Source organism: Zingiber officinale, chromosome 2A, assembly GCF_018446385.1.
Source record: "Zingiber officinale cultivar Zhangliang chromosome 2A, Zo_v1.1, whole genome shotgun sequence".
In the NCBI taxonomy this organism is placed as follows: Eukaryota; Viridiplantae; Streptophyta; class Magnoliopsida; order Zingiberales; family Zingiberaceae; genus Zingiber; species Zingiber officinale.
Genome location: NC_055988.1, coordinates 150,164,312 through 150,179,151, shown reverse-complemented (window position 1 = coordinate 150,179,151; position 14,840 = coordinate 150,164,312). Strand labels below are relative to the sequence as shown.

General features: G+C 38.7%; 5 protein-coding genes across 5 annotated transcripts; all 5 read right to left on the bottom strand.

Annotated features, from left to right (window-relative positions):
- Positions 1 to 1,996: 1,996 nt before the first annotated feature.
- Positions 1,997 to 2,824, bottom strand: LOC122044122. Its single transcript, XM_042604660.1, has one exon. The coding sequence runs from the start codon at positions 2,822 to 2,824 to the stop codon at positions 1,997 to 1,999; it is 828 nt and encodes a 275-aa protein (XP_042460594.1).
- A 2,058-nt stretch (positions 2,825 to 4,882) lies between these two features.
- Positions 4,883 to 5,695, bottom strand: LOC122044121. The gene has a single exon (XM_042604659.1). It carries the CDS (start codon positions 5,693 to 5,695, stop codon positions 4,883 to 4,885), a length of 813 nt encoding a protein of 270 aa, XP_042460593.1.
- Positions 5,696 to 7,877: 2,182 nt separating this feature from the next.
- LOC122044120 lies at positions 7,878 to 8,492 on the bottom strand. Its single transcript, XM_042604658.1, has one exon. The coding sequence runs from the start codon at positions 8,490 to 8,492 to the stop codon at positions 7,878 to 7,880; it is 615 nt and encodes a 204-aa protein (XP_042460592.1).
- Positions 8,493 to 10,537: 2,045 nt separating this feature from the next.
- Positions 10,538 to 11,350, bottom strand: LOC122044119. Its single transcript, XM_042604657.1, has one exon. It carries the CDS (start codon positions 11,348 to 11,350, stop codon positions 10,538 to 10,540), a length of 813 nt encoding a protein of 270 aa, XP_042460591.1.
- Positions 11,351 to 12,472: 1,122 nt separating this feature from the next.
- Positions 12,473 to 13,264, bottom strand: LOC122044118. The gene has a single exon (XM_042604656.1). The coding sequence runs from the start codon at positions 13,262 to 13,264 to the stop codon at positions 12,473 to 12,475; it is 792 nt and encodes a 263-aa protein (XP_042460590.1).
- Between the last annotated feature and the right edge of the window lie 1,576 nt (positions 13,265 to 14,840).

The following is a 14,840-nucleotide window of genomic DNA, read 5'->3' as shown; positions in this document are numbered from 1 at the left end:
GGCACATGAAGAAGCTCATCGATGCACTCTTACAAACTTCCAAGCTCCTTTAGCCCATCCAAGATCATATGGGATGTTAAAGAGGATTGAGCTATAAAAGACTTGAGCTTCCTCAGCTCTTTCTCCGTTTTGAGCAGGGAAGGGTGATCTCTGGATGGTATGCTGATGGATCGGACATGGGAAGGCTGACTTGCAGCCATTATTACTAGGTGATGTTGGAAAATAGAGAACCTGAGAAAAATTTCTTTTTTGGGAGATGTGTGGAATTTGGTGCCTGGAATTTCCTCTTATAGATCAAGTATACTGAAGCTGAATGGAGGCAACCAGCATCTTTACAGATAAGCTCAATATGACAACTGAAGCCTACAATTTGGATCTGGTAACCTTTTCTCTTAGCAGGACGAATCATTTCTTGTTTCTTAATTGCTACTGAGTTCCACGTGCATGCATTAGATCACAGTTAATATCTTCTTGAATGTTTATTATACACATTATTCCAGCCTGGACGTAGACAATGTTAGATACATAATAGATTAATCTGTCTAAGCTGGAGAATCTCATCTCTTAGTGACTAATTAGTTCCAGATGCATTTCTTTGAAGCAGTCCTCAATTTCCTTGTCACAAGCATATTTGCAGGCAGGATAGATTATGTCTTTAAGCTGGATGGATTCCAATGGTCGTGAGCTATTCTTGTTCTAAGCTTTGATTGATGTACTAAGTTTATACTAAAATAGGATACACGAGTGATTATGTCTGCCTGTCAGGCCATACCTTGAAACTACCATCAATAATATGCCAATGGTTAATCGTGTAAAAGACAATCCCAAGATGCAATAGCTCCCAGAAGGGAGAGAAGACAATTAATCATGGCAAATCTGTATATATAAATCTTTGCACAGCAAATTCTTTTATTGGAAACAGAAAGTATCTTTCGTAGGAATATGAGTGTCCTTTTACAGTAATTTAAATTCTTCAAATGAACTAATTTATATGGATTATGCAAAAAAATAATCAAATTATACTGACAGCAAGCCTCCAAAAACTTTACAACAAAGGTAAGAAGTTTCATGGGTTCCTTATCATCTAATGATGGGGTGGACTATGTTTTGAGTTAGTTCTTTGAACAGGCACCCTGATGCTCTCTAAGTTTTATCATCCTCCACATATAAGATCGCTAATCATATTTAACAGTCTAAGGTGCATATAGTCACGCTTCTCTTTTTCTGGATATGATGGGCTTACTTTTTTATGATGATATTTTGTTGCATCATCTTTTGTTAGATAATTTTGATAAGTATTTTTAAACTATCTGATTTGCTATGATTAGTGTATTAGCCTTTACCCTGGTAGTCAAGATTGTGATCAAGAGCTTTGGTTTTATGACCCAAACTAACCTAAATGATCCGCATCCTAAGTAAGATCTGAATCGAGCTAATATCTATGAAGCTACAATTGCTTTCTTATCATTTTTACACAGGATTTCAATCCCAGCGATCTTGTTTAGATGGATTGTATTGATATTTACTTAGACATCTAAAAAAATTGAGGTTTATTGGAAATAGATTTTCTTTTTCCATTATATCCTGTTAGAAAATTTTCACTTATATGAGATTCTTTTAAGATGAATCCTTGTTAACTTTTGTCATTGGCATCCATCTTATAGCTATCATATGTTACTTATCACATAATAACAGATTATAAATGTTTGATAGAGTTCCAACAAATCATTTGATTAACTTTTGGCTCTTAAATTCCTATGCTCCATTGCTATATGCTAAATTTATGGACAACTTCTCATTCCTAGGTAGGATTTCCAATCTTGACATAGAGAGGTTTTGCCATTTCGAAAACACAAGGAAACACTTGGAAAAAAGCAAATGAAGGAGATCTTTAATCAAACAGTAACATATATTGTATACAAAATTGTTAAGGATACAAACATTAGCAATTCCTCTAAAATTTGGATGCTAATGAGAGTAAGTGCCTCATAAACCATTACAAACTGAAGAAGTTAAGAACAGCTACTCTATTTCGGATTATTCTTCTATACAAGAAATCTAATCCTTCTTCTAGACGGTTGATGCTGTTCTGAAACGTCTGCAATTGGTATTTGATCTTCGGGACACACTCATCATTAGTTTCGGCATCCTCATGCTCACCCTTGCATGTTACTTTCCTCTTGTGCAATGCTTTTGAGATAAGAGGCCATCTGCTTGCTTTTCTCTTTGGCCTTGGCATGGACAAGAAATCAGAGACAGACTGAAGAAGATGAATGGCAAGAACCCTTGCTTCCTTCAAACTTTCGATCATCTTCCCGGAATCAAATTCTTTATCTTCAGTGCAGCTCAAGGCATCTTTGCCATTCATATGCTTCAGTGATCTGGAGCAATTTTGAATATTCTTCCTCAATTTCTTATCAGAAAGGATGTGAGTGTGTAACTCATGCTTCACCACTGCTTCTCCTTGTCTTCTAAGGGCCATCTCCTGGTCCCTAATTTGGCATTTTATTTCTTGCATGCAATCTTTCAGGGTTCCAAGCAATTCCAACAGCCTGATAGAGCCATCCAACTCTACTTCCATCCATTCCTTCTGTTGTTGACTGGAGAAGTGCTGGTTGCTGCTAGGCAAGTGAAGAACCTCGTCAATGCACTCATACAAACCTCCAAGCCCCTTCAGCCCATCCACTATCATAAGTGATGTTAAAGAGGATTGAGCCATAAAAGACCTGAGCTTTCTCAGGTCTTCCTCCATTTTGAGCATGGAGGGGTGATCTCTAGATGGTAGACTGATGGATCGAACATGGAAAGGCTGACTTGCAGCCATTACTATGTGATGTTGGAAAGCAGAGAACCTGAGAATTTGATGGGAAGATGTGTGGACTGTGGAGCCTGGAACTTCCTCTACTTATAGATCAAGTATCCTCTAGCAGAATGGAGGCAACTGGAATATTTACAGATAAGCTGAAGACGACATGTGAAGTCTGCAATTTGGATCTGGTAACCTCTTCTCATAGCAGGACGAATCATTTCTCATTCTTAAATACTACTGAGTTCCACATGCATGCATTAGATTACAGTTACTAATTTCTTTAATGAGTGTTAAGCAGGTTAGGTTCCATCTTTGTGAGATTGATTATTGTTCTAATTTAACGGTAATTAAACATGCACAAGCTTTTTGTTCTGTCTGCTTGTTAGGCCACAGTTTGAAGCTAAACATCAAGGATACATGATAGATTAATCTCTCTAAGCTGGACAAGCTCATTTGTCAAGTCTGTCTGCTTTGTCAGATGCATGTGTTTTTTATCAGTCCTCAATTTCCTAGTGACACCCAAGGTTTCTTTATTCTTTTTCTGAGCTTGGTTAGTGTACTAATTTAATACTAATATCGGATGCACGAGCATTGTGTCTCCTTGTGAGGCCATACCTTGAAGTTATCATCTCATAATACATCAATGATTAATCATTGTGCAAGATAATCAACCAAATGCAGTAGCCTCCAGAAATGAGAGAAGACAATTATGTCAAATGGTGACATGGCAAATTGATTTATGCAGATCTATGTACAGCATAACTTTTTGATGGAAACAGAAATATCTTTTATAAGGAATATGATTTTTTCCGAGCCTGGATCAACTGCTAAGGATTGTTTAATCTTGATTGTTTCCATTCTTTCAGATGCAATTTCCTTCGTGTTGTAAGGCCTTCTAATCTTTGCTCTTCTGTTTGCATTGACAAGATGAGTGACACCAAAAGATGATTAAAGAGATGTTCATGAACTCCTTTAGTAACATCGAGTTCTTGTCCAACATTCAGATGATATAGCCAGTCAAATTATCCTGTGAACAAGGCAGAAAACATAAAGGGCCAAGCAGCAGGTTAGATTTGTTGCACTAATTTAAACTCTAGTTAATTTATGATTTTTTGAAATTCAAGTTATATCCTTAAAATGATCAAAGTTAATTTGTTGGATCCAAAGTAGCTCAGTCCATTATGTTGCTACTTGAGCATATTGTTTCATTGGATGATTCATGATATTATTTTAAAATTTCTTTTCCATTCTAACCATAGGTGTAGTTCATGTTTGATGTTTCTTTGGTGGAATTAAACCACTTCCCCATCTTGTCGGATATTCATCATGAGGCGCGAAGATGAAATCACACAAGGATTCCATGCAAATGGAACTACAAGCATTGGAGGTGACACATACATGATAATTTGCTCCCTTACCTCCTAGCAAAAAATGTGTTGGCTGGGTCTTACAAAATGAAAGCACATTTTGTTGAAAGTAGAAATTGAAAAGTTGCACGGGAGAGATTCAGGATGGGAATCCATTTGATTGCAGGATGGAGTGGAATCAACCTAAGAGGACCGCTCAATTATTGTATGCTAGTTGGAGAGGTTTGCAAATTTACTACTCTCTTTAGAGATTCACCTTCCATATATCTAATCCCAATGAGATGGGAATAGGAGCAAGTCTCTTTTGGCGCCAGTTGTAGCCTCTAGGGTAGATGAGGCTTTCAATAGATTCAACTTGCTTCTTCTAACTACCTATTAATGAGGATTGAGGGAAAGTCTACAAATTTCAAATTGTGTTAATATTGTTCATAAATTTTGAATGTCGAATAGAGTTAGAAAAAATAATTAAATTAATTTTTTATGTTTTTACAATCCTAACCTTTGTTCCTATGATCCAAAATTGTGGACCTCCCTTTTGCTAAAGCACAAGAAAATAGGCAAATAGGAAACAGTAAGGAAAATTAGAGAAAGGAGGTTATTAATGAAACAATATTATATATTTAATATACAAAATTCATACAAGGTATGAACATTAGCAATTCCTCCAAAATTTTAATGCTAATGAGGGTAACTGCTTAAAAGTCTTTTACAAACTGAAGAAGTTAAGAAAAGCAACTCTGTTTTGGATTATGCTTCTATACAAGGAATCTAATCCTTCTTCCAAATGTCTGATGCTGTTTTCAGACATTTGCAATTGGTAACGTGTCGTCGCTTCATCTTTAACATCCTCATGCTCACCCTCACATGTTACTTTCCTGTTCTGCAATGCCTTTGAGATAAGAGACCATCTGCTGGTTTTGGTTTTTGGCCTTGGCAGGGACAAAAAGTTGAAGACGAACTGAAGAAGAGAAATAGCGAACAATCTCACTTCCTTCAGAATTTTGCTCGCCTTACAGGGACCGAATTGCTCACCTCCTGTGCAGCTGAAGGCATCTTTTTCATCCATATGCTTCAGTGATCTGAAGCAATTCTGAATATTCTTCAGCAACTTTTTATCAGAAAGGATGTGAGTCTGTATCTTGCTTTTGGTCACTGCCCCTCGTCTTCGAAGGGCAATTTCATGGTCTCTAATTTGGTCTTTTATTTGTTGCACGTGATCTCTCAGGGCACCAATCAATTCCAACAGCTTGATAGAGTCAGCCAACTCTACTTCCATCCATTTCTTCTGTTGTTGACTGGAGAAGTGCTGGTTGCTGCTAGGCGAGTGAAGAAGCTCATTGATGCACTCATACAAACCCCCAAGCCCCTTCAGCCCATCCACTATCATAAGTGATGTTAAAGAGGATTGAGCCATAAAAGACCTGAGCTTTCTCAGTTCTTCCTCAGTTTTGAGAATGGAGGGGTGATCTCTAGATGGTAGACTGATGGATCGAGCATGGAAAGGCTGACTTGCTGCCATTACTATGTGATGTTGGAAAACAGAGAACCTGAGAATTTGATGGGAAGATGTGTGGACTGTGGAGCCTGGAACTTCCTCTACTTATAGATCAAGTATCCTGCAGCAGAATGGAGGCAACTGGAATATTTACAGATAAGCTGAAGGCGACATGTGAAATCTGCAATTTGGATCTGGTAACCTCTTCTCATAGCAGGACGAATCATTTCTCATTTCTTAAATACTACTGAGTTCCACATGCATGCATTAGATTACAGTTACTAATTTCTTTAATGAGTGTTAAGCAGGTTAGGTTCCATCTTTGTGAGATTGATTATTGTTCTAATTTAGTGATAATTAAACATGCACGAGCTTGTGGTTCTGTCTGCTTGTTAGGCCACAATTTGAAGCTAAACATCAAGGATACATAATAGATTATCCTCTCTAAGCTGGACAAGCTCATTTCTCAAGTCTCGGTCTGCTTGTCAGATGCATGTGCTTTTAATCAATTCTCAATTTCCTAGTGACCCTCATGGTTTCTTTATTCTTGTTCTTGGCTTGGTTAGTGTACTAATTTAATACTAATATTGGATGCACGAGCATTGTGTCTCCTTGTGAGGCCATACCTTGAAGTTATCATCTCATAATACATCAATGATTAATCATTGTGCAAGACAATCAGCCAAATGCAGTAGCCTCCTGAAGTGAGAGAAGACAATTAATTATGTCACATGGTGACATGGCAAATTGATTTATGCAGATCTATGTACATCATAACTTTTTGATGGAAACAGAAAATATCTTTTATGAGGAATATAATTTTTTCCGAACCTGGATCAACTGCTAAGGATTGTTTAATCTTGATTTTTTCCATTCTTTCAGATGCAATTTTCTTCGTGTTGTAAGGCCTTCTAATCTTTGCTCTTCGGTTTGCATTGACAAGAAGAGTAACACCAAAAGATGATTAAAGAGATGTTCATGAACTCCTTTAGTAACATCGAGTTCTTGTCCAACATTCAGATGATATGGCCAGTCAAATTATCATGTGAACAAGGCAGAAAACATAAAGGGCCAAGCAGCAGGTTAGATTTGTTGCACTAATTTAAACTCTAGTTAATTTATGATTTTTTGAAATTCAAGTTAAATAGCTCAGTCCATTATGTTGCTACTTGAGCATATTGTTTCATTGGATGATTCATGATATTATTTTAAAATTTCTTTTCCATACTAACCATAGGTGTAGTTCATGTTTGATGCTTCTTTGGTGGAATTAAACCACTTCCCAATCTTGTCAGATATTCATCATGAGGCACAAAGATGAAATCACACAAGGATTCCATGCAAATGGAACTACAAGCATTGGAGGCGACACATACTAACCATAGGTGTAGTTCATGTTTGATGCTTCTTTGCTGAAAGTCGAAATTGAAAAGTTGCACGGGAGAGATTCAGGATGGGAATCCATTTGATTGCAGGATGGAGTGGAATCAACCTAAGAGGGCCACTCAATTATTGTATGCTAGTTGGAGAGGTTTGCAAATTTACTACTCTCTTTAGAGATTCACCTTCCATATATCAATCCCAATGAGATGGGAATAGAAGCAAGTCTCTTTTGGCACCAGTTGTAGCCTCTAGGGTTAGATGAGGCTTTCAATAGAGTCAACTTGCTTCTTCTAACTACCTATTAATGAGGGAAAGTCTACAAATTTCAAATTGTGTTAATATTGTTTATAAATTTTGAATGTCGAATAGAGTTAGAAAAAATAATTAAATTAATTTTTATGTTTTTACAATCCTAACCTTTGTTCCTATGATCCAAAATTGTGGACCTCCCTTTTGCTAAAGCACAAGAAAATAGGCAAATAGGAAACAGTAAGGAAAATTAGAGAAAGGAGGTTATTAATGAAACAATATTATATATTTAATATACAAAATTCATACAAGGTATGAACATTAGCAATTCCTCCAAAATTTTAATGCTAATGAGGGTAAGTGGCTTAAAAGTCTTTTACAAACTGAAGAAGTTAAGAAAAGCAACTCTGTTTTGGATTATGCTTCTATACAAGGAATCTAATCCTTCTTCCAAATGTCTGATGCTGTTTTCAGACATTTGCAATTGGTAACGTGTCGTCGCTTCATCTTTAACATCCTCATGCTCACCCTCACATGTTACTTTCCTGTTCTGCAATGCCTTTGAGATAAGAGATCATCTGCTGGTTTTGGTTTTAGGCCTTGGCAGGGACAAAAAGTTGAAGACGAACTGAAGAAGAGAAATAGTGAACAATCTCACTTCCTTCAGAATATTGCTCGCCTTACAGGGACCGAATTGCTCATTTCCTGTGCAGCTGAAGGCATCTTTTTCATCCATATGCTTCAGTGATCTGAAGCAATTCTGAATATTCTTCAGCAACTTTTTATCAGAAAGGATGTGAGTCTGTATCTTGCTTTTGGTCATTGCACCTCGTCTTCGAAGGGCAATTTCATGGTCTCTAATTTGGTCTTTTATTTGTTGCACGTGATCTCTCAGGGCACCAATCAATTCCAACAGCTTGATAGAGTCAGCCAACTCTACTTCCATCCATTTCTTCTGTTGTTGACTGGAGAAGTGCTGGTTGCTGCTAGGCGAGTGAAGAAGCTCATCGATGCACTCATACAAACCTCCAAGCCCCTTCAGCCCATCCACTATCATAAGTGATGTTAAAGAGGATTGAGCCATAAAAGACCTGAGCTTTCTCAGTTCTTCCTCAGTTTTGAGAATGGAGGGGTGATCTCTAGATGGTAGACTGATGGATCGAACATGGAAAGGCTGACTTGCTGCCATTACTACGTGATGTTGGAAAGTAGAGAAGCTGAGAATTTGATGGGAAGATGTGTGGACTGTGGAGCCTGGAACTTCCTCTACTTATAGATCAAGTATCCTGCAGCAGAATGGAGGCAACTGGAATATTTACAGATAAGCTGAAGGCGACATGTGAAATCTGCAATTTGGATCTGGTAACCTCTTCTCATAGCAGGACGAATCATTTCTCATTTCTTAAATACTACTGAGTTCCACATGCATGCATTAGATTACAGTTACTAATTTCTTTAATGAGTGTTAAGCAGGTTAGGTTCCATCTTTGTGAGATTGATTATTGTTCTAATTTGATGATAATTAAACATGCACGAGCTTGTGGTTCTGTCTGCTTGTTAGGCCACAATTTGAAGCTAAACATCAAGGATACATAATAGATTATCCTCTCTAAGCTGGACAAGCTCATTTCTCAAGTCTTGGTCTGCTTGTCAGATGCATGTGCTTTTAATCAATTCTCAATTTCCTAGTGACCCTCATGGTTTCTTTATTCTTGTTCTTGGCTTGGTTAGTGTACTAATTTAATACTAATATTGGATGCACGAGCATTGTGTCTCCTTGTGAGGCCATACCTTGAAGTTATCATCTCATAATACATCAATGATTAATCATTGTGCAAGATAATCAGCCAAATGCAGTAGCCTCCTGAAGTGAGAGAAGACAATTAATTATGTCACATGGTGACATGGCAAATTGGTTTAAATTGGTTTATGCAGATCTGTGTACAGCATAACTTTTTGATGTAAACAGAAATTATTTTTTATAAGGAATATGATTGTTTCCAAACCTGGATCAACTGCTAAGGTCTGTTTAGTCTTGATTTTTTCCATTCTTTCAGATGCGATTTTCTTCTTGTTGCAAGGCCTTCTAATCTTTTGTTTGCGTTGACAAGATCAGTGACACCAGAAGATGATTAAAGAGATGTTAATGAACTCCTTTAGTAACATTGTGTTCTTGTCCAACATTCAGATGATATGGCCAGTCAAATTATCATGTGAACAAAGCAGAAAATATAAAGGGCCAAGCCACAGGTTAGATTTGTTGCACTAATTTAAACTCGAGTTAATTTACAATATTTTGAAGTTCAAGTTGTATGTCTTCAAATGATCAAAGTTAATTTGTCGCACCCAAAATAGCTCAGTCCATTGTGTTGCTACTAGAGTATATTGTTTCATTGGATGATTCATGATATTATTTTAAAATTTCTTTTCCATTCTAACCATAGGTGTAGTTCATATTTGATGTTTCTTTGGTGGAATTAAACCACTTCCCCATCTTGCCAGCACGAAGATGAAATCACAGGGATACCATGCAAATTAAACTACAAGCATTGGAGGTGACACATACATGATAACTTCTTCCCCTACCTCCTAGCAAGAATGTGTTGGCTGGGTCTTACAAAATGAAGGCACATTTTGTTGAAAATCGAAATTGCAAGGTTGCACAGGAGAGGTTCAGCATGGGAATCCATTCGATTGTGGGATGGAGTGGCATCAACCTAAGAGGGCCACTCAATTATTGTATGCTAGTTGGAGAGGTTTGCGAATTTACTACTATCTTTAGAGATTCCCCTTCCATATATCTAAATCCAATGAGATGGGAATAGAAGCAAGACTCTTTTGGTGCCAGTTGTAGTCTATGGTAGATGAGGGTTTCAATAGGATGAACTTGCTTCTTCTAACTACCTATTAATGAAGGAAAGTCTACAAATTTCAAATTGTGTTAATATTGTATATAAATTGTGAATGTCAAATAGAATTAGAAAAATTAATTAAATTAATTTTTTTTGTTTTTACAATCCTAAGCTTTGTTCCTATGATCCAAAATTGTGGACCTCTTCCTTTTCTTAAAGCACAAGAAAATATGGAAAAGGCAACATAGGGAAAATTAGAGAAAGTAGGTTATTAATCAAACAATATAATATATTTAATATACAAAATTCGCACAAGGTATGAACATTAACAATTCCTCCAAAATTCTAATGCTAATGAGGGTAAGTGGCCTAAAAGGTTTTTTTACAAACTGAAGAAGTTAAGAACGGCAATTCTGTTTCGGATTATGCTTCTATACAAAGAATCTAATCCTTCTTCCAAATTTTTGATGCTGTTTTGAAACATCTGCAATTGGCAATGTGTCGTCGCTTCATCTTTAACATCCTCATGCTCACCCTCACATGTTACTTTCCTGTTCTGCAATGCCTTTGAGATAAGAGACCATCTGCTGGTTTTGGTTTTTGGCCTTGGCAGGGACAAAAAGTTGAAGACTAACTGAAGAAGAGAAATAGCAAACAATCTCACTTCCTTCAGAATTTTGCTCGCCTTACAGCGACCAAATTGCTCATCTCCTGTGCATCTGAAGGCATCTTTTTCATGCATATGCTTCAGTGATCTGAAGCAATTCTGAATATTCTTCAGCAACTTTTTATCAGAAAGGATGTGAGTCTGTATCTTGCTTTTGGCCACTGCCCCTCGTCTTCTAAGGGCAATTTCATGGTCTCTAATTCCGTCTTTTATTTGTTGCACGCAATCTCTCAGGGCACCAAGCAATTCCAACAGCCTGATAGAGCCATCCAACTCTACTTCCATCCATTTCTTCTGTTGTTGACTGGAGAAGTGCTGATTGCTGCTAGGCGAGTGAAGAAGCTCATCGATGCACTCATACAAACCTCCAAGCCCCTTCATCCCATCCACTATCATACGTGATGTTAAAGAGGATTGAGCCATAAAAGACCTGAACTTTCTCAGCTCTTCCTCCATTTTGAGCACGGAGGGGTGATCTCTAGATGGTAGACTGATGGATCGGACATGGAAAGGCTGACTTGCAGCCATTACTATGTGGTGTTGGAAAGCAGATAACCTGAGACAATTTGATTGGAAAATGTGTCGACCGAGGAGCTCAGAACTTCCTCTACTTATAGATCGAGTATCGTGAATTCAGCAGAATGGAGGCAACTGGAATCTTTACAGATAAGTTCAATACGACATGTGAAGCATACAATTTGGATCTGGTAACCTCTTTAGTTTCTTAACTACTACTGAGTTCCACATACATGCATTAGATTACAGTTATTATTGTCTGCGATGCGTGTTAAGCAGGTTAGATTCCATCTTTAATGATAATATAACATGCACGAGCTGATGTTTCTGTCTGCTTGTCAGGTCACAGTTTGTAGCTAAACATCAATAATACATAATAGATTAGTCTCTTTAAGCTGGACGAGCTCATTTCTCATCTCTTAATTACTATTATTTCCATATTCATGTCTGTGAATTGTTCTTGTTTTCAGCTTGATTACTGTACTAATTCGACATTAATATTCGATGATGCACGAGTGTTGTGTCTGCTTGTTAGGTCATACCTTGAAGCTAGCATCAATAATACATCGATAAGTAATCATTCTGAAGACACTTAATCATGCCAGATGGTCACATGGAACTTTGGTATGTATCTAACTGTACGCAGCAAAACTGTTTGCTGGAAATAGATTCTCGCACGTGATAAACTTAAATCAAGTTTTATCAATTATTTATTTGTTATTAATCCATACTTTTTCTATAATGCTTGTATTTTTTTTTTAATGATTTTGTTTTCTTTCTTTTTTATTTGTTTTGTTCCTTTCCTCTCCGTTGTTGCATAGATGGCCATGTGAGTTCGATTATTGCAAGTATCCTCTCTCTTAGTCCATAATTGAGTCAACAATGGACAGCTTTAGCATGTTTAATGCATTAATTCGATGATTTTATTTAATAATCATTGCACCATTGTCTCGGACCAGATTTATATTTTTCGTTTGTTTATTTCTGATGTATTTCGTGATTAATTTGGAAAATTAATTTGAAACCCCGTGCAAATTTTACAATACATATGTAAAATTACAAGAAAAAACTAGTCCATGTACAATTATCTCATTGCTGTTTAAATTTTCAAAATTTTAAATTTAGCCCCAAAATTTACAAAGCCGGAGTGAGAATGTTGAGGAGGCAGACTCTGATGTCGATCAGGCCCTTTAGTACCCTCCCGCTTCCCTCTTCCAACCCTTCGATCGGCGGCACCGGCACTTCCTCCATGGTCTCACTTTCCCTCTTCGACGCCTTCCTCCTCATCTGCCAAAACGGCCTAGAATTCTTAGACATCGCGGCGGCGACCGCGGCTGCCGCCGATGCGGTCGCAGAGAACACCGCGACCGATGCGGAGGCTGTCGCTGCCACTGCCTCCGTCAGGATCCCAGCGACCTCGGCCTCCGCCACGTCCTCCCACTGCCCCGGAGGCGTGGATCTGGCCAGGCCCTTGACGGCCGCGGCCACCCGGATGAGCTCCTTCTCCGTCCGGCGGTAGGCGCGGGCGGCGGAGGCGATCCGCGCGGGATCGGACCGCCGGGCCGCGGCTCGGGCCTCCGCACTCAGATCGGCGAGGGCGATTGCCGCGGAGCGGAAGGAACCATGGGCGTCCGCCAGGAGGAGTAAGGCGTCGAGAAGACGGTCGGCCCAGGCGGGGCGCCGTCGAAGCGCGCCGTGGGCGTGCGGGAGGCGGAGAAGGTCGTCGATGGCGGCGAGGAGGCGCTCGATCCGATCGAGGCTCGCGTGGTCGGAGGACGAGCGGATCTGGTCGAGGACGCGGGAGAGGACGGGGTGGGAGAGGCAGGGGAGGCTGGTGGAGCGAAGGTGGTGACCCCGGCGGCGGGTCGGGCTGGATCCGAGGCTTTGGCCGGGAAGGGAGAGGGAACGACGGAATCCGGCGACCATTTCAGGTGTGCCTTTGCTCCTCTGGTGCTCTTCGCTTATCTTTTTTCTGCGTGTTTTTGGCGATCCAAGGCATGTGATTTATAACGGGGGAGAGAAGAGTAGATTAATTAATTAACAAATTAAATTAATAATTAATCTAGCAAATGATTATTTTTTTATTAAAAAAAAGTTTGGCGCACGAGAAGAGAGACAGGTAACAGATGTTGCATGTGGTGGCGTGGCGCCCAACGAGTCTGTTTTGAGTCGGTGAGGCTACACCACAAGGTCATCACAGAGAGTTTCTTCCCTATCGAGTTAAAAAAAATTTTGAGGGAAAAAAATGAAAAGGCTGCTCTTTTTTAAGATTTTTTTAAAATTTTTTATCTGGAATCAAAATTATAGGTACAAAAATCATATTTATTATACCTATTTAATTAGGCTGTAACTTAGTTGTTATAATTGTTTAGCAATTATAATCGTATATCTATTATAATAGTGTAAATAATAATAATAATTTTAAAAAGTAAAACGAGGTTCCTTTTAATTTTAAAAAATAAACCTTTTAACCATTTTAATAAAAAAAACGCTTTTTAAATTTTAATGTTTAAAATTCAGGTGTATGGTTTCAGTAGTGTCAACGTGTCAATGCAACATTGGAATCTGGCAATCGATTTCTCAAAAGCTGTGTAGGGCGTCCATTATCGGGCCAGTTCATGTGAGTAATAATAATAGCAGAAAAGAGCCGACTCTTTCGTGCCAATCATTGGGATCGAATTGAATGCGCCTGAGACGAGGACTCATCTCCCACCGCATGATGATCTCAGCTCAAAAGGCGTCTCCACACGTCAAGATCTGACAGTAAAGCGCTAAGGCGCTGATGGAAAACTAGAATCGAGCCAGCCAACCACTTCACAGTCTTCACTACAAAAAGGTCTCTCCCTCATCACTATCAGTTTCACCGCGAGATAAAGAGAACCGAACGATTTCTTTATAGTCAATGCTTAGGAGATAGATATGATAGAATTTAAATGCTTTACGGCCAAAAACTCCTTGCTATTTCTGAATCCAGGAGTTATCTCACGTGGCCATCGGATACTTAAGTGAGATTTAGAAAATAATTAAAATACTGTAGAACGAAAGAGAGTATTATTGATCGAGGAGAGAAAAGTTGGTCCTTTTCCTTCTATTACACGTTCTCTTTTATAGCTTTAATCGAGTAACGTCAACATTAAGATCCCCTTATGTAATGGTAGCTGATCATCATTATTGTCCGCCCCTTTGATTATCTCTTTTCGTAACGGTTAATCCTCTTCATTATTGGTCTCCTTCATTGCCCGTCGCCTCTTCCTAAAATAACATATCATCTGGTTAATCCTTCGCTCTCTTTATTCCTAACCTTTCCAAACCCAAATCTACAATGTCCAGCACCACCCCAATTTTTGAGTCCGATTCCCGGGCATCTAATGTTATTCAGTTCCGAACCCAAATGCTCTACATTTCCGAGGCTTACTATGGTCGAGGCCCGAGTGCAAGTCCAATAATTTTCTTCAATCCCTTTCCTTTCGAGTTTGATCCGACCAGATCCAAGTCGGCCCGA